Below are 22,559 nucleotides of genomic sequence, written 5' to 3'. Positions count from 1 at the left end.
TACTGCATATTGTGGTGAGATTTGTATCACTTTTTTTATTGAAAAATGAAAAATCACACAAGATCACAGTTAGATCTGATCCAAATCTACTCCAATCTACACACTAAGCAAAAAACACACAGACATACAGTATGTTATGTAGCAGTACAGTAAATTACACAGGTGAAGCCTTTAACGTTGACAGCAATCGTCTCTGTGTCTTCTGTCTTCACAGTACATACACAATGGTTTCGTTTATTGCTTTGATAAAAACAAAAAAGGGAAGGAACATTTGAACAAATAAAAGATGTGTTTTGTAACTTAATACACACATTGTTTGTGTTATGGCCGCGTGTCTTCTAATCGCTGTCGGACCAGTCGAGCTCCATCATGTCCATGGCGGCGGTGGCCATGTTGATTTTGGATCCGTGTCGCACGCTGCAGCTCTTCACAGAGTTCTGATTGGAGGAAGCCCGCATGCTCACCTGCACCCCTGAGTGACCCCTGACCCCCATCTCGCTCCTGAGCTTCACCATCCCCACATCCCCCATGTTCACGTCCATGTCGCCTAGCCTGTCTATCTCCCCTATACCGTCCAAGGTCAGCATGTCCCCCAAGCCCCCTAAACTGCCACTGAGACCTTTTAGCATGTCGGGAAGCCTCCCTCCTTCAAGCCCTCCCTCGTCCACTTTTTCTGCCTCCCACCCTCCATCCTGTTCCCCCTCCGCCTCTCCGAAGCCGCCCGAGTAGCCTCGGACGATAGTGGTCACCCTGCTCCTCTGCATCCCGCCTCTCTCCACGTCCCCCTCCTCCCACGTCCTCTCCTCGCGCTCCAGCCTCCCCCCCGGGAAGCTCCTGAGCGTCACCTGCACCCTTCCTCCCTCCAAGCTCCCGCCTTCATCCCTCTGGCCCCAGCCCTTCTCCTCCAGGGTGCCCTCCTCTTCCTGCAAGCCTCGTAGCATGACGTGCAAGCGCCCGCTGTCCAGAGAGCCCACCGCACCGCTGCCCCCCCTTTCGCTGTCGCCGTTGCTGAGAGTGCGGAGGAGGCAGCTGACGCCCGCACTGCTGACTCCCGCACTGCTGAGCCCCGCACTGCTGAGCCCCGCACTGCTGGAGTCTTGAGAGTGCGAGCGGAAGAAGGAACCGGTGGAACCGATGGACATTGGCGTGAAGAACTGATGGGACGCAGAGACAGAGAAGTGTCAGAATTTGAATGAGCAGTTTGACCAAATCAATGACACGTAATCAGAATGAGCTGGACATGACTTCACCCCGTGACTCACTGGCGACATGTTGGATCGATCCATGAGTAAGGAGGTGGGGCTCGGAGTCATGTTGGACCTTTCCATCAGCCTCTCTTCCCACAGCCTAAGCCGCCTCTCCCGCTCCTCCAGCTCCTTCTCCTTGGAGTAGAGCTCCCTCTCCAGCTTCCGAAGGCGCTCTAGTGTCGACTCAATTTCACACCTGGAATGTGTGCATAATCCATTTTCATCTCTCAAGCGTACAAATCTGTGAACGCACTAAATGCAATGCATTTAATTTCTAAGTATAGTCCACTACCACAAGAGGCCGCTAGAGTCCCAGTGATCAAATGCTATGTTCCAAAATATTCTCAGGGACACAAAACAAATCAATCACGTTGTCATAGCGTCCCTGTTCAATCACCCCACAACAAAATGTAGAAATGACAGTCTTGCTGTAAACATGCACAGAATGTCACACCTTCCTTTTTCTGCTGAGGGCAGCCACAACCTCCCTGTTATCTATCACAATTGCTGCCCCCCCCCCCCCCCCCTTCAGCTCACACGCAGCCAACACATTCTCATGGCCACCCTTTCTTGTCACGTCTCTGTCTTCGTTGGAGGGACGACGGCAGGGGAGCAGAGGAGTTTCTATCGTGAACACTTAGCAGGGCAGGGGGGCTTATTATAGACTGGAGCAGAGTACAGGGTCAGTAATCCTGAGCTCAATAGCCCATAGACCTCTATATGGGGCGGGCAGGGGGGAGAATAGACATTTGAGCAGTGCATAAAAGTAAACGTTTTTTTTTTTTTACCTGCCACCAAAGCAATTTTATGCTTTGAACACGAGTTGATGTAATTTACCATGAGGAGCCATAAAAAAACGATACTGAAACAATTTTTTGGTTGAGCATGTGTGTGTACCTCCACTGGTCCTTGTTATGCAGAAAGGAGTTGCACTGGTCAGGAAGCCTGCTATCATTCGCCATTGTCTCCAAGGTTACCAGCACCTGTTTGAACTGCGGACGCTCCTGTGAACACAAAGATGAGAAATGAATTTATGACATCACATTCCATTATCTATGACAATGAGATGCAATAGGCATTGATTTACCTTAGGCTCGGCTTGCCAGCACTTCCTCATCAGCTCTGCGAAACTTGCTGGGCAACTGGTGGGGATGGTAAGCCTCTACACAAGAAATTGATGACAAGAAATTATTTGGAACAAACATTTTCCAAAGTTTACCATTGAAAAGTGTTATTTGATTACAGTTATTATTTGATGATATTTAGGTGCAGTATTGAAACTGTGCATAATGTTACAAAATATTTCATTGGTGTTACATGTAAGAAGAAATAAAAAAATGAATGAATAAATAAATAATGAATTTAAAAAAAAAAAAAAAAATGCCCACTTCCAGGTCTGAATGAGACCAGACAACTCCATCGTACCGTGGCAGTAAATGGAAACTGTTTTCTGTGGGGATTAATCCTAAAATATCAGCCACTCGGTGAGGAGAGAAAGATCAAGTAGGAGGGTCAGGACGGAAGAGTGGCGAAGCAACGAAGGGGGAAAGCAGAGAGAGACACTGGGAAAGAGGAGTTGGGGGGGTTTATTTAGGGAGAGAATTTGGAGAGTTGCCAACAGCTACAAGGAATCATGTTCTCTGGGTTGTTTGTTGGCCCCCGCCGTCCGTGTGTGCGAGTGAGTGCGGCGGTCAACTAAAACATACGCTGTATAAACATCATCTCCAATAAACTCTTATCGCCAACATCCTTTCTTCTATATTTCTCCTCAAGCTGTAAAAGTAGCAAAAGTGGAGAGACTGGCCGAGCTCCACCGGAGACCTTACCAGAGCACATGACTGACGTCGGGACTAAAAATACACTTCAGCGGCTCACAGTGGAAACCATGAGAGCATCACATTGTTCATCCGGCCTCCTCAAATACTGTTGTATACTTTACATGTTCATAGTGTGTTTGTTCCCATGTGTGTACCTCTTGTTTCTCCACCACCAGCCATGCAACCTGCAGCCCTTCAAAGCCCTTGAAAGGTACTTCACGAGTCAGCATCTCCCACAGCACCTGCTCACACAGTGTTCTTTGCATAAGAACATTGCCTGCATGACACATTGATGAATAGCAGAACACAGCCAGGCCGTCGTTGCGTGTTTGGGACTCCGCAACACTTGTCTGACAAATTTACTGTGACCAGCGGAGACACATTACTTACATAACTCACATTCTCTAGTCAAATCGACGATGGTGATAGTTTTACCATATCTGCGTTTGTTGTAATTACATTCTGACCTAAATTGGAAATCCGTCATTAAATAATGAAGCAGCATCAAGAAGTATCTCACCACGCCATATGAGTACGTGTCGCAGGTCTCGGAGACAGGCAGGCTCTGAATGACCTCCGGAGCCATCCAGGGAAAAGTGCCCACCACGGTCATGTGAGTGGTGTGGGATAAGAACTTGGATGCACCAAAGTCACAAATCTGCAATTCCATTAAAACAAAAAACAAATCTAAATAATTTCTCAAAAGGCATGGATGAGTAGAATATATCAGGAAGACTTTTTAAAATTCACCTTAAGCACTTTGTCTGCTGTCATGACCACTGAAAAAAATAAAATAAAAAATCAGTGTTAGAATGTGGAAGTGGAAGAAGAAATAATAATATTACCATTCCGTGACTTGAGGTCTCTGTGGATGACTTTGATGGGAGCCTCTGCGTGGAGGTAGTGCATTCCTAATAATTACAATTGACAGCATCATTAAAAACTGGATGTATAAAATGATAAATATAGCTCAGTATTTTTGTACAATAATATATTGACTGTTCTGTAGTGGTGGAGCTTGGTGGTGGTCTTTTGGGAATACCTTTAGCCATCTGTATAGCCCACATCATGATCTGCTCCATGTCCATCTCCTCACTCTGCTCACTGGATAGGTACTCAAAAAGAGACCCACCACTGGCATATTCTGCACACAAGTTAAAGCGGCATTTCTTTACATGGACCCAAAGTCAAGTATCATCACCCCCATTCACCTCCCACAATATGACGTAAGGTCTAACGGCTTTTTGTAACGTTGGATCCGACTCGATGTTGACTCATACATCAGCTCTGACCAAATGCAAGTCATGCTTTATCGTTACAACATGCTGGTATCAGTTTCAAATGTCCGGCCAGAAAAAGCAGCAATAACTCATAAGTCAAATTGTACATCAAGTTGTAGACGATTACTGTGTTGGAGTGCATGCTAGCTTGAGTTGTTTGTTTACACAGGAAAGGACGACCAGTGTGTTAGCATTAAGCAAGCTGTAAAGTTACCAGGTTGTTCAGCCTTAGCGCCTTTGTTTTCGATTTACTTTATCGATACATTTAAACTGGGATTGGGGACTGACATCTTAAAGACTTTTTTTTGGGGGGCGGCTAGAATTGTTCACTTGCTGTGAAGTGAGGAGTTTACTGCCGCCATCTTGGAAAATTTTTGTTCGCAAGTCAAAGCGATAATTTGGTTGCGCAACAGCTTGTTTCTTGAAAAACCCAAAATGTTACACACTTACACACACATACACACACTCACACAGGGTCAGACCTGTGACGATGCCATAGTTGGGAGATTCCAGCACGGCTCCATAAAACTGAATGATGTTCTTATGACTCAGGACACTGAGAATCTCAGCCTGCATGGGAAGACGAGCCAAGTGTAAGACATTATTAACCTCCTCCTCTCCCATGACCGCAGCAAAGAAATTTGAGCTTTGAGATAATCGAGTGTAAATCATTTGTAAGCGTACAACTTCAATCCTTGAAATGTTGTGTCATTAGTGCGATGTTTGAGACTTGGCGCTACGGTATCAAACATGGCCGAGTGGGCCGTGGAAATGATGCGATTTGACGAAATTGGTTATTTAGTCATTTAATCTTTGTTCAATTTATTTACGATAACGATTTATAGCGACAGGCAGGCATAAGCAGCAGAAGGTATATGATTATATTTTCTTGCAACAGTCTGTTTATGGACAAGGACTGCAAGAGCAGTTATTTTACAAAACCAAAGGCACTTTGAAAGTACAGAAGACAAGTTATAACGCTGCTCACAAAACGAAGCACCCGTTTACATGAAACGTTGCAGGAATGCCTTTGAAGGATTCCTTCCATTAGCCCGTTACTGATGGATGACTTCCATGCGCACGTTTTTCCTTTTCTGCCCAATGAGAACGAAACGAGTGTGACAATTAATCAACTTGCTCTTTGTTTTTTCTCCATCATCAGAAACACTTGACATGACATTGTTTCCTTGAATTGCTGCAACAATACCAATAGGAGCCAACTTCCTGCCACGGCGGTTAACAACCCCTCTACTATTTTGATATTAATAGCACGGCCGGCTGGAAATTGCGATTGGGTTCTCCTCGCCGTGTGATGTCACCACGTCCCTAATGTACATTTTGCCCCCATGTACAATAGGAGGAACACGTCATAAATCATTTCTTCTTCCATTAAGTGTTGCATGGGTGGGGAACACACGGAGAGGTATGTTTTAGATAAACACAACAGGGGAGGAGGGGACTCTCTGGGAATCTGGGAAGGGATTCTTACTCTGATTTGAAACTTTTGAATTATTTTATGACATTTTACCAGTTTGCTATCATCAGTGACTGCATGTCTCGGTATGCGTATATGGATGTCCTACCTCTTTGTCGATCTTCAGAAGCTTCTTCACTGCCACTTCCTTGTCTTGGGATATCCAGAGGGCCCTGTAGACGCTGCCAAAACTGCCTCCTCCACAGTTCTCATAGTAAAGCAGATCCTCGTGCTTTATCTGGACAAACGACGAGCCGGGGGACGACATGGCATACTGGCTCTCACACACAAGCACACACACATAGACACACACACTTGCACACACACACTATCTCCGAAAAGCGTCCGCGCTCGACCCGCACCGTGACCTTTGGACGCAGAGGATGAGGACTGATGATGAACGCCAATGTTGTCAGTCAGAAAGTCAGCGGGGGCGATCGTCGCTGAGAAGAAACCAGAAAGTACTGGAAAGAGTGAGGGGAGGGCTGGTTGGGGGTTCTGTAAAAAAAAAAGAAAGTCTGCAGGAGGCATGGCCTGCCTGGCTTTTTAGTGCAAGGTGTTACATTGCCTTGTAGTGGAGAGAAGTGGAATTACAGCCAATGATGGCGTGAGCGACCTTTCAGGTATGATGAGGTACAAATAATCGACGGAGTGTATCTGCAATGGGCTGTCTTCTGCCAGCTTCATTTTTTATCTTCCAAGATTCTCCATTTTATCTAAAAAAAAAAAAAAACATACAAATGAGGTGAGGTTTTCTTTCAAAGATTATCAGCTGCCATGGCTCGCTAACTCTTGATTTAAAATGACATGCAAAGCTAGTGGGTAGATTAATCAATATTTATAGTCAAGTAATAGTACTGTTATTTTAGAATAGGACTCAAATATAAGTAAAAAGTAGTCTTCCGATAAATAATTTTATTTTCCAAACAGTGGGTGAATGGTGAGTACTTCTGCCACCTCTGTGTCTGAGTTACGGTTTGCTGCGTGCGCTCTGCAGCAGACTCACTGTTCAAATATGGTCAGTGGCATCCAGGGCATTCCTTCTTCCTGGATGAGTGTGGCTATATAAAGCTCTCTCTACACTGCGTGAGTGCACACTCAAACACACACACAAACTCCCAGACCATAACGTGACAGACGGTAAATCAGTTAGCAACTAGCACATATACGCCACCCTACCTCACAAATTGCAGCGTGCGGTACTCAACCCGACAGGAATGACCCCGTGACATCAGCAGGCAGGAAAGCCGTTTGACATCACTGAGTCCGAGGGGCTGGTGAGATCAACTGTGGAGGATTCTCAGTGGTTATCACAAGAAGGTCTCACAATATTATTATTATAATATAATTATCATTACATTTGCATCATGTAGGGCAAATTCACACCAAAAGAAGGTTTTACCTGATATCCAAATGTTGCTTGAAGGTCTGCCGATGTCCAAAAAAAGTTTTATTAAGTCACGGTGTCTGTTAAATTAGTTATTTTTATTAACATGTACAGCACAGATACCAGCTGCTCATGATGGAAGCAAGCCACCGGGCAGTTCTCGATACACACCAACACATTGAAAGCTCCTGAGATCAAATGAAAAAGAATCACAGTTGTCAATATCACACTCAAAACCTACACACGTTAAAAAAAATAATAATAATAATACAGACGGAACACAATTGCAAGGGTTGGCAAGATTTCTCCTGAAACGATAAACTCGACACAGACAACTGACTTTGGAACAGCAACATCACCGAGGGGTAGTAAGAGTTTTGTGCCGAGGCAAAAAATGAACTACCGTGACAAATTCAATCGCTTTTTGAGCACCAATTAGGTTGTTAGGAAAGACATTGACACTCATCTAAAGGGCACAGAGATGCTACAGATTCCCCGTTTGTATATTGATAAATATCTAGATAGGCTAATTGTTAGGGGTGTGCATCTCTCCAAAAAAACCTTTTTAGGTATCTCGATACTTGGGGTGCGACATGATTCAAAGAGGATTCATTTCGAAATGGATTCTGTATTCTATGCTAAAACCATGCTAGCTTTAGTCCAAAATATGATTTCGGTTAACCTTTTTTACATATTTAATTCCCTTCTGTTTTGTGCACCAGTTTTACATTAAATGATAGTGTCAAATAAACTGTGTGAGAAAGCCAGGAATAGTAAATCACTTTTAGGAACTTGCACTGCGTTTAAAGTGTGTGGAAGAGAGAAAACTGCAATAAAAAGCTCCCTCGATATTGAGATCAATGTACTGAGTATGGTGATTAATAAATCGAGATTATACTTCAGTTTGGAGCATTTGAAGAATAAAAGAAGCATTAAAGATAAAGAAGTGGGACAAAATCTAACAAGAACTTGTTGGGGAGCACAACATTGCAGGACACTCTGATAGAAATCCAGTGTATAGAACACCGAGCTTATGAAGTTCACTCATGCAGGATATTGATTCAAGTTCTATACATGACAGTTCTATCTAACAGGTCCCAAAACAGTAACAACTACAACAGCCTCATTTTTGCCTGAGGCTAAGACACGGCGATAGGAAGAGGCCTTTAATGGCACAGTATTTGTCCTATGAGTTGTCACTGTGTGTTGCTACTTAGCGCGCAGTTGCTGACGCGTCCGCTTTGTGTGTAGTCACGAGGAAGGCGACGTGGTGAAAGATTCGAAGCTCATGTCCGCCGAGGCTCCAGCCTGTAGGAGAGCTGCGTCAGCGCCCTCTGGTTGTCGATCACGCAGAGCTTCCTGACGTAGCCTCTGACCTCCGCCTGATTCTTGTTGGGTTGGCAGATGTCGGGATCTAAAACAGACAAAGTGATAAGTACATAGATTGCTATTTAGCAAAGAAAAAGGGGAAACGAGAAAATCGAAAGACTTACTGAAAGGCTGGCTCCGACAGTGCCTGACTTGCCGGATTGTGTTTGCTATAATACGCTGATGAAAAGGGAACCCAAATGTCATTAGATCTTGTGAGTTGACATGTCAATTTTTTCCAGATAGGAACCATTGTTTTCACTATTTTTTGTTTTTATTTGCAAGCAAAAAATTAAGATACTGGTGATCTACGATGTAAGTAAACTCGGTTTGTTTACCAACAAGGTACCACTTAACATCTTAACATGGTACGGGCAACATTAGGGTTAATGAACAGCAAAGCTTATTTGAACACAAACGGTGCAGCAGAACATGTAGACAGATAATACTCACAGGCATATATTCTTTATCCTCTTTGTAAAACAACTCATTATTGTAGTAGCTTACTCAGTCATTTACAGTTGTGGTGAAAGTTGTCTTTATTTTCTAAACATTTGATTGCAACTGCTTCAGTACTTGTTGCTGAATGACAACTTTTTGTGATTCATTAAGGCAATACGAATATAGTACTTACCATTTTCTCAAAATTCACCATGCTGTCAATGAATGTCTTGTTCCCGTCATGCGTAAAAGTCATATCTGCAATGAAACGAGTGTGATAAGATACAAAACAAAATGAGCCGTCCAAGAACGCTACCTTTGAGTAGGAGGGGCATAAATGGAATAATTGGCGGCTCAAGCTTGGTCACGGTTAGTCGGTAGGATCGATGGTTTCTGGATGGGTCCTGAACATAAAACGTAAGATCAACGTCAATTCCTTATATTGACATGAATAGTCAAACTCACCATCATGCTCTCAAATTCTGCGTAGAACTTCTTAAACTTGGTCGGCAGCTTCTGATGAGAGAAGACGTAACAATTTGACAGAACTGTGTGGTGAAACTGCTCGGCGCCAAGTATGAATTGATGTTTACCTCCCATGTCTGACTCAGTCTGCTTACAGCAGGGTTGCTCATGCCCATGATGATAGCAAAGAACGAATTCAAGTTCTTGAACTCCCGACAGCTGCAGACAAAACAGAAAAATAACTTTTGGCTTTTTCATTTCTCCCATTTGGCAATCCGAAGATGTTCCTCCCACTCACTGCGCGGCTATCTTGATGAACTTCTTGAGGAGTTGGACCCTCTTACTGAGCTGTCCACAGAGGCACACCTCAGTGACCACCCATAGCTGAACTTGGTTGAACCTTCGCAGGAAAAGGTCCAGGTTGGCTGTGGTTCTTCTGAAGCTCTGGCGGCCGAAGGTGTGATAGAGTAGTTCGTGCTGTGGGTTGTGTGAAGATACCAAGCTTTGTGACGAGTCAATAAAAAATATCACTTCATATATGCATGTGCAGCACAGCTGATCATCGACTGAGCAACTTTACTACTTTCCTATTTAGACAAGTTCTTTAATGTACTGTACGGTACCTCGTGCACACAGCTGAAGAGCTCCCAGTCAAACAGTGTCATTTGATAGGCGAGATCCTTGGAACTCATCAGCTCAAAAGTGGACATTGAACCCGCTGAGGGTCCCTCCTGCTCTGTGAGAGGAGTCTGATACAAAGATGGTAGAATCAGCAAATATCAATACTTGCCTCCTCGTTATAATTCCAAATTTACCAGATTACTGAGTTGCTCTCGCGCGCAGGCGAATAACCTCCCGTTGATACTCAGAGTCGAAAACACCGACACATCGTTAGGCTTCAGGATTTGTTTCTCTGTGAAGCAACACATCATTTCGTTAAATCCCATGCTCTTGTGTCGCGTCTCAGCTTTTCTTCGTACCGCCGGCAGAACTGAGGTGGAGCAACACCAGCTCGTCAGTGGAACCGAGTTTGTCGGCAACTGCGCATAGAACTTCTCTGCCCGTAGCTGCCACGGCAACTCGGATGGTGGTGTAAGTGTGGTCACTGCAGTACACCTTCAATAGGACTAGCACAAAACGCAAATTAGGATAAATAAAAAAAAATTTTTATCCAATCCCACAGTCACTTACTGTCATCTTGATTTCTAATGGCCTGTTTCTTCTGCAGCCTCTCCTCCCCGTTGCTGAACTGCCGTATTAAAGTCTTCTGCTGAATGAAAAAAAAACACAATCAGCTCATACAACACCACCATTCCGCCTACACATCTTTGATATAGACTCGCCTTTTTTGTGGCCTTGGCTTCCTCTGAACTATATAAAACAGAGAGTGTTGCGGTTTTAACGGAATAAATTAAAGCTGCGGTTTACAATATCACAGACTTTAAGATACGTACTGTAGTTTGACAACTTTCTCAAGGTCAGGAACCAGGTCTTTCAATGCTCTGAGCATCCGTGAATCATTTGATACACTACTAAGCAACTCCTGTGGAGAAAAGAAGAACAACATGGATGTCTAATTTAAGTCTCAGAGTGGTTTGCTCAAGTCAGCATGCCGTTGCTACCTCCAGGAAAGAAATTGCAGCAGGCTCCTCCTGTAGGAGATACGTGTGTATGTTAGCCCAGCGCAGAACCAGAATGAGAGCCCTCCTCTTACAGTTGAGCGCGTGCTCCAGTCTCTCCTGTTCAGAGCCGGGCGGAGAGGCCGCATGGTAGGTGCATACCGGGTTAAGGATAAAAAAATAAAATGTAAAAGGAGGAGGAAGTAGATGACAGACCAAGAAGAACGTCCCTATAAAATGTTCCCCATAAAATTGGTTAATAAAATCAATTTCTGTTAAATAATTGGATATTTCAAGATTAATTAATTATTTCACGAATTTTAAAGGATCAGTGTAAAGAGGCGGACAAAGGTAGAGAGCATGGCAAGTCGAAAAGGATATTGTGCCATGAGTAGAGGGCACAGCTGGCTGTTGGGCATGAAGACACAGTGCATGAGGACAAAATCGTCCACTGCTGGGTCTGAGATAAAAACAGAGCGAAAATACATGAAGAATTAGAGGGCAATAAAGAAGAAAGTAAATCAATATTTGCCAACCTGGTTCACTGTGATGTATGTCCATTCTCATGGTCTCCAAAAAGTGCTCAAGAATCTTCTCTGGAGTGCCTGAGATCACAGTGTACCTAAAAAAAAAAATAAAGTTGATGATGACAATATAAATTACAACTCTTTCAGGAGAAGAGAAGGAACAGTCATATATTTAAAAAGAAAACATCTATACTTGATGCTTCCCAAGGTGGAGGCTCGAGGACTCTTCTCTAAGACCAGCACAGCTTGGTCATGCTCTTTCAAACGCACCGTGTTGGCCTCTACATCCTGCAATTAAGACACAATTAACTACTGTATTTAAAATGTAGGAGCGCTTCTCTGCCACTAGGGGGAGACAAACATGTGTTATCACGATTAGTAAATGAATCATGTCTATGTAGTTGTGATCCACGTACCCTGAGAATCCTGTTGAAATCGTCCTTGTCCACACGAAGGAAGTGGCAGTTGTCCTCCCTCAGGACAATGGAGGCAGCGCGAGGTGAATCAGTAACCAGGGCCAACTTTCCAAAGTCGTCACCCTCGTGGAGTGTGCACACCACCCCCTGACACACACATCGAAATTCACACAATATTCCAAGAAAAAAGGTGCTGGAAGACTCACAAGTGGAATGATTCATCAAAACAAGTGTGCACAGTGGATGCAAAGCGATGTGTTGTGTGGATTTGCCTGGAAGCCATTTCCCAGCGATGGCATGATTGAATTTAGAAGAACTCAGCTAGTGTTCTTCAGAGACTATCTTGATGGTGACAGATGCATTTTACCCACCTTGCCATAGATAACCACGTTAACGGAGCCCTTCTGGATGATGTACCACGAGGTGCCCTCTTCTCCTTGGTTGAACACTGGTAGAAGAAAAATGCATGTGTCACAAAAAGAAGGGAAAGAAAGTGAAGTCCACAACCAAGCGTGCACCTACACACAGTTCCAGCTTTCGCGTGTGACTCGAAGATGACGACACTCGCCAGTTCCCTCTTCACCTACAAGTGACAACACGGAGGAAAATCAGAGGGGTCGGCTTTTTGGTCATCTGAATGAAGCGCAGCGGTTGACTCACAGTGTTGGAGAGGTGAGCTAAGGCCTTGATATGAAGCAACTCGTCATAGATGATCTCGAGGTCATCGCCTGTCCTCTGACCAGGCCTGCACACACACGCACATTCCGTCAAATCTTACTTAGCCATCTCCATCAAAGAAGGTTTCATGCTTTGTCACTTACGACTTCCTGAGGATCATGCGCAGCAGTGCATCTGGTCCAATCTGAGCGAGGAAGAGGATGGTCTCTGGCAGTTCCTCTTCACTCTCCCGCTTCTCTTCCTCACTAGGCAACGGCGTGTCCTCTTCCTCGTCGTCGAGAAAGCGGTAGAACAGGTACTTGTCCTGGAAGCCCAGCTCCTGGTCCACTAGACGAGGGAGCCAGAAAACAAAAAGCAATCCTCGGAACAGTTATTCCAAAGTTCCTGTGCGTAGGTGAAAAACTAGCGATAGAGGATGAGAGAATGTTGGCTACCGTGATTCAGCACCTGATCTTCGAGCAGAGCCTGCCACATGCCGACAGCATGGGAACGGGTCAGAACACATGCGCTCTGCAGTACAAGCCAGTCCACCAGTTCTGTGCCTACACAGCATTGTCTGCAAGAAACCACATGAGCATCCAGCGAGGAGAGGAAGACGATTCCACATTTTGGATGCAATCACCTGTATGTCTTGAGGTGGTATTTCCTATCTCGGATCATGTGAGGGGCTCTGGACAGGATGGCGTTGCGGAGAACTTTACCCGCTCTCTGGAGTTTCTCTGTGGGAATCTATAGAATACCGGAAAAGGCAACATGAAGGAGATTACTTCTAGTATTTCTACATCTATATTGTAATCTAAAAATTCAAAGCTTGAGCTTGGTTCAATCACTCATTTCACAGGTGTTTAATGATCAAGCCAGGGCGGAAGTCTGTGCTGTGAATGCACGGCAGCCGGAAAAAAAAAAACTGTATCTAAAGAGGCAGATGTTCATACGCTCACACCACCACGCTTCAAAGCGACAAAGGAAGATGCACTAATTGGCCCGATAGGATCTTTCTTCCATGTGCATGTATTAACTAGTATTAGCATAACTAGAGAGGATCACAGTGGTGAGTCATCACAGGTTTCTGCTCAGAGAACACACGCACACACACCACTATTCTGACATTCTAGTTCATTTGCGGACATGAAAGTATGCAGCGGTGCACAATGTTTCTATTTTTCCACCCAGTAAAATGTCCCCATGTAATCCTAAACTCACAATGATAAATGGCAAACGGCATATTTGCCCTTGGGGAAGTCAACATTTCCAAGAATCGGTTTATTTGTGAATCAGGTGCTCCTCGCAGACTTTGAAGCTTGAAACATTGAATAATTACCTTATTGTGAGATTTGTTTGCAGAGTCTGAGTTCATGTTGTCTTTGTCTGCGGCTCCTAGAGAGAAAACCATATTGAAAAATGAATTATTTTAAAGTTACCATCCATGGAAATTAACAAGAGTGGTTACTTGAAATACAGGCATGAGCTACTAGGTGTTATTGCCACTCCAAGTCAAAGTTTACTATCAAACAAAACATTAAACAAAATTACATGTGTATTTAAAACCAGCGCATAAAACGGGAGATGAGTTATAATGTAACCATGTCTGTATTACACTGCCCCCTGTTGGCCAAAGCATGCATATCAGGAGGGGCAGCAGCAAATGCTCAATTTAATGATGTCATTAATGCATGTTTTTAAATATGTACAATCTGCTAATTGTCTGTTCCAGAACATATTACATTTTTGGTAGTGTACCACATCATCATCAGTTTACTCACTGTCATTGTTGGATCCACTCTCCATTGCCCCATAAGGAGGGGCCAACAGTCCAGCCAGGCTCTGACGATGCTTCTGCACATCCCAAAAACACACAAGTGGGTCTCATTACATTTGGTTTACCAATAAATAAGAACATTTCAGCAATTCCATCACATCTGTATCCAAGCAACAGACGACTCAACGAAACTACAAAGCGACATGTTTTGGATACGTTTGGGTCCGTATCCTCTGCTATGCATCGTCATCCATTCAGTCTGTGGCATCCACACGCTTGTCAAACAGACACACACAGACGGCACTATGTCAAAACAAAGCCCTTTGTATAGCTGAGCCGGTTTAGATGCAGAACTGTTAGCGTTACAGTAAAATTCACTTTGAGTGGGTCGATGTTTTTTTTTTTTCAATGCCTTAAACTATGTTTGCACGTCTACTTCTGAAACAAAGAATCTTTTAAGAGTTCGGGCTTGAATGTGTCACTGCTCCTTTCGCATGGTCATTACCAAGCAACGCGTGTATTCTGAGAACACAGACACACATGAAAAAAAAAAAAAAAAGAATAGCGGCAACATCTGTCAGAGCACACACACCCACACACAGACAGTAAATTTGAGGGACTAAAACAAGCACAAACAAAATGACAAACACGACAGCTACAGGCAATAATTCAGACTCACCTGAGTAAACAACCTAATTTCATCTAAAAGTGAAAAACCAAGCCCCCCCCAACCCCCCGAGAGCTGGCCAGTGCTCCTTCACGCTTTACACACACCGCCTGATTGCATCGTACGTCGCACAAGCTGCTCGCCTCCCTCCTCTCTCTCGCTCTCTCCGCCACTCTCCCGCCGTGACCGAGCCAAGAACCCGACCGCTTTTCTCTCCCAGGTTACCACAGTGATCCGAGTCTTTCTGTTACCGAGCTACTCCGGAGGGTGAAGAGGAAAGAAAAGAGGAAATGAGGGTGAGGAGGATGGAGCCAGAGGCCAGGAGAAAAGACAACACAAGAGAGAGGAAGTGAGGAGGACAGATAGATGCACACGAATAAAAGACAAAATGCGTCCGTCCAAAAACACTCCTTTGAGGCGAGTCGGACATCAAGAACAGCATTCTACATTTCCGCATCTTGCTCATTCCTGTCATTTCTGCTTAGTGAGAACGGTGGCATCAGTGTCGCTTTTTTTTATTCCGCCTTCAAACAAACACATCCTGTTTGTGAAACATACACACGGGAAACACAAAGAGCCTTTTTGCAACGACGTGAATAAGATCAAAACCAACACAACCTCGGGCTGCCATTGCTGCTTTATGGACCAAACTAGGCGGCGCGGGAGCGGACTGACTAAGTGCACACACCAGCTCAAAAACTAGACGTGGCCTCATGACCAACTTTATCACAAAGTGAGAGCTAAACTTTTACTACGGTGATTAAATTTCAGAACACTTTTGTTCCATAAATGACAAAACCATATTGTTATCGATACACTAATATGGCAATATAAATATCATAGCGTGAAGAACTTCCAATATGAGAGTCTTGAATATGCCAATGTTAGTAAAATTGCATAACTTACTGATTTAGAGGGTGCAAGTTGACAAAATGGCCACTCGCAGCCTCTCAAATGACTACAGTGAATTTGTAGCTAGAGAGCGGCTGCTCTGGCAAGGACAAGCGACCTTGTGAATGGAGCAGCCTCAGGGAGGCCAAACTTCAACAAGGAGGCCTGCAGGGACCCTGCGACTACTATGTGGAGTGGCCCAGCCCATAAAGAAGAGCAGAAAGGTGCAGCTTTGCATTTTCACACAAAGTATGTTTACAAAAGTCAATCTTACATGACATAAAAATAAATATTTCTATAATTTTCCTTAACAGCATACAAGGTTGTCCGAACATGGCTTCCGCAAGCATTTCAGACACATCCGGTCTTACACCCCCCCCCCCATCTCACCTCCCAGAGGGTCTTAAACTCCCTCTGTTCAATTCGAAGCAGCTCGCTGGTCTCTCTGCTGATGATGGTCGCGTGACGCGGCGTGTTGTCCAGGATGGACTCCCCGAAGGCTGTCCCGATCCCCAGAGTGCAGATGGTGACTGCATCCTATAAACAAGAAAACACAACATGTTGAGCAAAGAGATGTTTTCATCGTCGGACAAGTTAATACGAGGTAATTCATGCAAATGTATTCACGCATGAGGGACAGAAAATATGATTTTACCGTAAATATCTCTAGGTGCTAGACATAATTGGAACGCTGAGAGGCACGCACTCTTTCATTTTGTATTCTGAAATTATCCTGAAAGCTATAGAAAGCTGTCCAAACCTTCATTTCAAATATAGACACTGAATCTAGGCCACCAAGTGGGTTGCATTCATGAAAACGACCATTTAAAATGGACGGGCTTTGTTATCGTAGCCTTTTACTGGAACAAATCCGCTTACTCTTCTCTCATGTGTCAGTCCTCTACTACAACTAGAAAATAATCAAAGCGCTTCAGTTTTTCCCCACACAGCCTTATCCCAAAATTGGTTTAAAAATTACCGTATTTTCCGCACTATAAGGCGCACTGGATTATAAGGCGCACCTTCAATGAATGGCCCATATATAAGATATATACATTTGGCCCGCGGGCCGGACTTTGGACACGCCTGCTGAGGTGGCTCAATATTGGTCCATATATAAGGCGCACCTGATTATAAGGCGCACTGTCGGCTTTTGAGAAAATTTGAGGTTTTTAGGTGCGCCTTATAGTGCGGAAAATACGGTAATGTGCCCAATTTTCCCTACTTTAGTCCTCGACATTTAAGAATAAAAGTTGAAGTAGCAGCCACAAAAATAATAGTAAGTAGAAAAAAAATCAGTTTGTATGCGTGGTGGCAAAATGTGTTAGCCTGTGAGAGCTACGTTGCGTCTTACCTGATGATTAGCAGTTTCGGACACTTTGACATCTAGAGAGCCGGACAGAACCGCATACCAGCTGGTGCCGATGTCTCCCTGTCGAAACACTGCAACCGCAATAGTTGATGTCAATCTATGACGGTTGCATTTATATTTGCTGTTTTACATACATGTAATGCCTTTCTCCAGACATTCATAGAAGGCACACGTGCAGATCTGCACCAAGAGTGGTGGTGGAAACTTGGTGAAGGCTTTAACCTCTTTCAGTCTGGTCAGAATAATATCCACATCCTCTCCCGAGCGCTCCGAGGGCCTAAACGGAAAAGACAAGCGATGTAAGAAGAAGCCACTCTGTCAGGAACAACGTAACAATTTTAATACTCTGTCTTTATTGTCTGAGCTCAACCAGTAGGGAGCTGCGAGCGTTCCTTCTCATCTCAGACCTCCCAGTGGGTGTTGATGTAGGATCTCATTTAAGTCCTGCTTCTATTTCTAATGCTCTTAATTGTGAGACATCTCGTCGAGTTTGATCAGAGTGCCGTTCTGCTCCACAATTACGGCGTCTGAACGAGCGAGTACGCTACGTCATCCATTCACTTATTTTTTTTTCTTTGCCAGTGACTCATCCATGCATGTGTGCCTTCAACAACTCCCTTTTCTCGACACCACCAATCTGCACTCTTCTTTTATCAAACATCATGAAAAAGAGGCAGACTTTTTTCTCCCTCAAGCACTCCATTACTGCCATATTCTCTCCTACCTCCATCCATTACTACTAACCCACCACGAGCTCTTCCTCCATTAATGTCTGCTATGCAAGCTCGCAGGCAAACCTGATGATTCTTCCATTTCACACACGCACAACACGTTTGCGTCCCCAAGCAGTTGTTAGTCCTAAAGGGAGGCACCCGCCAAAAGGGGCTGAGGTGGACTGCAACATCTACCGTGAGCTTAGTGACATTGCAGCCGTGTGTTTTTTTTTTTTTTATCCGTGACGTCTTTGGTGCACAGACAGAGTAATGCTCCTCGGTGGAGACAAGGGTTAATGCTTAAGACAGGTGGCGACGGAAAGGAGAACCGCCGCTTGACTTCTCAGGGTCGAGGGTCTCGTAGCAGCGTCACCTTTCATTTCACATCGAATAACAGACTTATGGTATTCCATGAAATTGTTGTTACCAGTCATTCAGATGGTGACGTTAGTTCCAAGCAGAATGGCAAACACTGTAACTGTAGAAACTTGTTCACTCACTTCTCCCAACAACCATCTGTGCCACCACCAACCCGTGAGACTGCAAGCAACACTGAATACAAATCAGTATAAACACAGTTGTAAAAAAAAAAAAAAAGTCACACATCATCCAATCTGCCACTTACTGAATTCCATAAAACAATCTGTATTGTGCAGCATTTAAATGTTTGTTATGCTGAACTTAATGCAATTTTAAGCTGGATGCCCCAAAATTAATCAGATCTTATCTCATATTTCACACTCAGTTGCAATCATTGTCTGCAAAGGCATATATGGGAGGTCACTTTTTAACGTCTGGAGTCTTGTCACTGTCTTCCTCCATCAGTATTAGTGTAGATGAAATGCTACCAAATGCTCAGTTGGATTGTGATTGAATAAAGAAGGGAATGAGTGAGAATCACTGAGTGATGAGATCTTGTTCAATTAGATCTCACCAGCAAGCCTGCCTTCACTGCTGTCAGGAAGACTCTATATGCCATTCAAAACCAGGATGAAAACTAGTAACTTGCTAAAGGAGAACGTTGCAATTTTCTAAGAATTAATTAAAAAAAAAAATCATATTTGACATCTTTTAAAATATCAAACTGATGACCTTCCATTGCCACCTGACCTATTCCCCACAGTCGATCACAATATCTCGACTGTGACCCTAATAAGAATAATCACTCTACAAACTGTATGGATGAATTATTATTATTTTTCTCATCACACAATGTGTGCTAGTTGCAGCATTTTACACAGATGATGATGATGACAAGATGGTTGGCTCACGTTGCTAATGGTAACCTGGGGATGTGTCGTCCATCGGGGTAGGTGTGTGAGTTGTGGGTTGCATCTCTTTGTTTTTTATTGTTTAAGGTGTGGACAACCTCCCGTGATTACTGCTTAGCACTTTTGTTTTCTTTATTTTAATGCCAATTAGGCAGCATCAATTGGGTGGTCAAGAAATGGGGAGGGAGGGGGGGGGGGGGGGGGGTCAGCAAAAAGGGCTAATCTCAAATGAGACAAAGATGCTGACAATAGAAAAACAGACATAAAATGTTTGAATGCTCTTAAACGTGCATCCATAAGTCTTCTATTTTGTCTCGGACATAAAACCATGTGCGTCGTGCAACAACGTGTGCAGTGCAGTATGCTCCTCCTCGAAGCTGCCACCTCACCGTAGAAGACGCATTACTAAAAGAAAATATCAAGAAACATGTGGCGTGCATATCCGCCTTTACTATGACTGACAATGCGCTAGTTAGGCATTCCAAGAGCAATTAAATCCGGCTAGCCAGGCGGATTTCATAGCACAGAGCTACATTGCATACACAAGGCGATCGCCGGTACTGATCAATCACAACGCTTCGGTTCAATGAATCAGGCCCCAGGGGTGGAGGGGGGCTATCCGGGTAGACCTCGATCCCCGCCTCGGTGATTGACGCGCGGCGTAGGACGGTGCCACCCACCTCTTGTCCAGACAGCAGACCCACTCGGGGGATGGAGATAGATTGGGGGACGTTTGCACCGCGACCATCCTTGTCCTCCACTGCCACTGTGATGCTCGGCTTGGGATGCTACCCGGTTGTCAGTTAATATATGCGAGCTGTGGCTGCGGCCCCTCCCGCTTTGCCGTACGCAGCTGCACACTGCTGTGCTGCTGCACGACGCCGCTGCCTTTCAGAGCCGTACGTGGCTTGTCAGACTTGACTGGGGTGGGCAGCTGGATGGCGTCAAAGAAAAAATAAATAAATAAAATGCAGTAAAGGAAAAGCCATCAGATATAAACGCCAGTCATAATATTAGGTACACTTGCACATCTAATGTGATGGAAATTGGGCATTGAAATGATTGTCAGTGTCAGAAAATTTAATGATGCCATATTGTCAATTTGTCATGAAGTAGTTTTGTTACGCTATGGAATACTGGTGGTTGTAACAAAATACAAATACTTGGGTAGATTTTTTTGATTATTTATTTTTTAAAAACCTTTTAAATGATTTTTCCTCTCTAAAGTTAAACACGTTTACCTCCATACTTTCTATTCATTATTTATTTATTCAAATGGGCTAATTTTTTCAACAAATGATCACAGCAACAGATTCGGAGATATTGCCTATCCATTGCGTTAAGATTTTTTTAATTGTTAAACTGATAATTTAAAAATGATATAATCCAGAATATTCAATGGCAAGAGGAAGTAATTCGGCAATGTAAACGCGACTGTGTCCATTATTTTTTTCATCAAGACCATGTTTAAAACCCACCATCTCAATTGCTCAAAGCTTACTGTTAATAATCGACACTTTTGCTTTGTCGCAATTTACTTTCACACCCATCTCAATTTATTCTAATTTCTTCCAATACTTCATTTATTTTCCATCCCTTCCCTCCCTCCTTTGGTTCACCTCATTTCATCAACAGCTTTTTCATTGGCCACTATTAATATCATCTAGGTCCCACTGCCACCTGGGACATTGGTCTCCATTCAGATCCAGGTCACACTGAGTGGAACCAGTCTGCTTTGTGTGGCTCAGTCCAGTACAGTTGAGTCCATCTGCCACACAAATTCGCATCACACAGACACAAGAAGTATACTGTACCAACACAGGTGAGACACACACACGACACACACACACACGGAGTAGGTCCTGCATCACTGCTCTTATTGCCTCACATGCACACATGCAGGTTACCAGTATCTGAATGCACTAACCTCCATTGATGAACACAGGTGGGTTTTCATTCTCTATGAATATCACTAGATGAAGAGAAGCTGACCGTCTCGACAGGGATGCTGCAACACAAGTAAAGGTAAGTGGACGTACAATATTGCATTGCTGACAATTTATCTGACGGTATTACATTTGTATGGTAGATGGATGGATGGATTGCATTGCTGACAATTTATCTAACGGTATGACATTTGTATGGTAGATGGATGGATGGATGGATGATGATAGATAGATAGATAGATAGATAGATAGATAGATAGATAGATAGATAGATAGATAGATAGATAGATAGATAGATAGATAAATACATAGATACATACATAGATACATACATAGATAGATAGATACACATAGATACAGATACACATAGATACAGATACACATAGATACACATATACAGTATATAGATAGATACATATGTATCTATTTATCATTTATTTATCCATCTCTTCATCTATATGGATGAAGAGATGGATGAATAAATGGTTGGTACCCATTCGTCATCAGTGTTTCACAGTTACTGGAGTCGTTTACACAGGATTACCTGGGATTATCCATTTACAGTATTTAGAAGCATGAGTCGCCATCTGTCTGTCTTGGTCGTGGAGTGAGGGAGACACCTTCACATGACTCCGGAGCGAGAGCACTCACGGTAAGACGTAAAAAGATCTTACTTTAGAGTTTTGAGCAAAAATGACCAAAACAAAATATTGTGTTAGCCTTAAAATGAGCGCGCTAAACAGGAGAAGGAAATCAAAATGCTGCTTTCATGACTGTCGTCAACTCCGAAATCCACGCGTTGACATTCAGCGGGAAATGTTTTTTTTAATGCAGGGCTACAATGCATTTTATTTGACAGATAATGTGTCAAATGAAATACTAAGTATTGTTTGGTATATCTTTTATAACATTACAGGAAAAGGAAATATAAATTTGGCAATTTCCCATTGTTAGTGAACGCAGCAAACAAGGTAATTGAAAAACTACCTGCGTGGAGTGGGTTCTTAGTTATGCTCGACGACCCAAACGAAGTAAGTCACTCATCTTCCTGCTGCTCGGTGAGTCAAGCTCTCGTGTCCTTTTTTCACTTTTGTGCTTACAGTTACATGTACAATTAGTATTTTGTGCGTTTAACGGTTTCTTTTGTGTCCATTTTGCTTTAGAATTCGAAGTTCTCCCACAGTACTCCTCGTGTCGTGGAGAAGTTTAGCATCTCTCCTT

The 22,559-nt window shown here is 43.6% G+C and overlaps 2 protein-coding genes and 1 long non-coding RNA gene across 4 annotated transcripts; 1 reads left to right on the top strand and 2 right to left on the bottom strand.

Annotated features, from left to right (window-relative positions):
- Nucleotides 1-9: 9 nt before the first annotated feature.
- Nucleotides 10-21,238, bottom strand: LOC119137590 (mitogen-activated protein kinase kinase kinase 20). The gene is made up of 12 exons (XM_037277048.1): nt 21,230-21,238; nt 5,928-6,146; nt 4,827-4,914; nt 4,107-4,208; nt 3,910-3,975; nt 3,815-3,843; nt 3,585-3,722; nt 3,220-3,306; nt 2,335-2,409; nt 2,145-2,251; nt 1,263-1,443; nt 10-1,154 (listed from the first exon to the last, which is right to left on the bottom strand). The coding sequence occupies exons 2-12, from the start codon at nt 6,084-6,086 to the stop codon at nt 339-341; spliced, it is 1,848 nt and encodes a 615-aa protein (XP_037132943.1). The 5' UTR covers nt 6,087-6,146; nt 21,230-21,238; the 3' UTR covers nt 10-338.
- LOC119137586 (rap guanine nucleotide exchange factor 4-like) lies at nt 7,283-20,283 on the bottom strand. 2 transcript variants are annotated; one of them, XM_037277039.1, is made up of 30 exons: nt 20,073-20,283; nt 17,543-17,685; nt 17,391-17,479; nt 16,427-16,573; nt 14,483-14,555; nt 14,041-14,096; nt 13,342-13,448; nt 13,154-13,275; nt 12,863-13,046; nt 12,702-12,786; nt 12,564-12,624; nt 12,413-12,489; nt 12,042-12,188; nt 11,819-11,913; nt 11,635-11,720; nt 11,480-11,558; nt 11,102-11,252; nt 10,934-11,022; nt 10,823-10,850; nt 10,671-10,746; nt 10,460-10,606; nt 10,295-10,392; nt 10,103-10,228; nt 9,778-9,956; nt 9,608-9,698; nt 9,480-9,530; nt 9,331-9,418; nt 9,208-9,272; nt 8,699-8,753; nt 7,283-8,619 (listed from the first exon to the last, which is right to left on the bottom strand). In XM_037277039.1, the coding sequence occupies exons 1-30, from the start codon at nt 20,138-20,140 to the stop codon at nt 8,492-8,494; spliced, it is 2,991 nt and encodes a 996-aa protein (XP_037132934.1). In that variant the 5' UTR covers nt 20,141-20,283; the 3' UTR covers nt 7,283-8,491. The 2 variants fall into 2 exon arrangements, with proteins under 2 accessions (XP_037132934.1, XP_037132935.1); XM_037277040.1 differs by lacking the exons at nt 16,427-16,573; nt 17,391-17,479; nt 17,543-17,685; nt 20,073-20,283 and adding an exon at nt 15,158-15,235.
- LOC119137614 lies at nt 21,088-22,514 on the top strand. Its single transcript, XR_005100948.1, has 5 exons — nt 21,088-21,214; nt 21,338-21,417; nt 21,903-21,990; nt 22,255-22,396; nt 22,502-22,514. It is a non-coding gene; the product is annotated as an uncharacterized LOC119137614 (long non-coding RNA).
- Nucleotides 22,515-22,559: the final 45 nt, after the last annotated feature.

This window comes from Syngnathus acus, chromosome 17 (assembly GCF_901709675.1).
Source record: "Syngnathus acus chromosome 17, fSynAcu1.2, whole genome shotgun sequence".
Taxonomy (NCBI): domain Eukaryota; kingdom Metazoa; phylum Chordata; class Actinopteri; order Syngnathiformes; family Syngnathidae; genus Syngnathus; species Syngnathus acus.
This window is presented reverse-complemented; position numbering and strand designations above follow the sequence as displayed.

Bases quoted from the DNA above. Each gene is read 5' to 3' on its own strand.
- LOC119137590 (XM_037277048.1), bottom strand. From the start codon at position 6,086: ATGTCGTCCCCCGGCTCGTCGTTTGTCCAGATAAAGCACGAGGATCTG. The intron at 3,723-3,814 runs GTGAATTTTAAA...ATGGAATTGCAG, and splicing joins CAGCAGACAAAGTGCTTAAG to ATTTGTGACTTTGGTGCATC. The intron at 2,410-3,219 runs GTACACACATGG...TTTCTTGTGTAG, and splicing joins TGGTGGTGGAGAAACAAGAG to AGGCTTACCATCCCCACCAG.
- LOC119137586 (XM_037277039.1), bottom strand. From the start codon at position 20,140: ATGGTCGCGGTGCAAACGTCCCCCAATCTATCTCCATCCCCCGAGTGG. The intron at 12,787-12,862 runs GTAAGTGACAAA...GTGTGTGTGCAG, and splicing joins CGCATGATCCTCAGGAAGTC to GCCTGGTCAGAGGACAGGCG. The intron at 9,531-9,607 runs GTAAACATCAAT...TTCTCTCATCAG, and splicing joins GACTGAGTCAGACATGGGAG to AAGCTGCCGACCAAGTTTAA.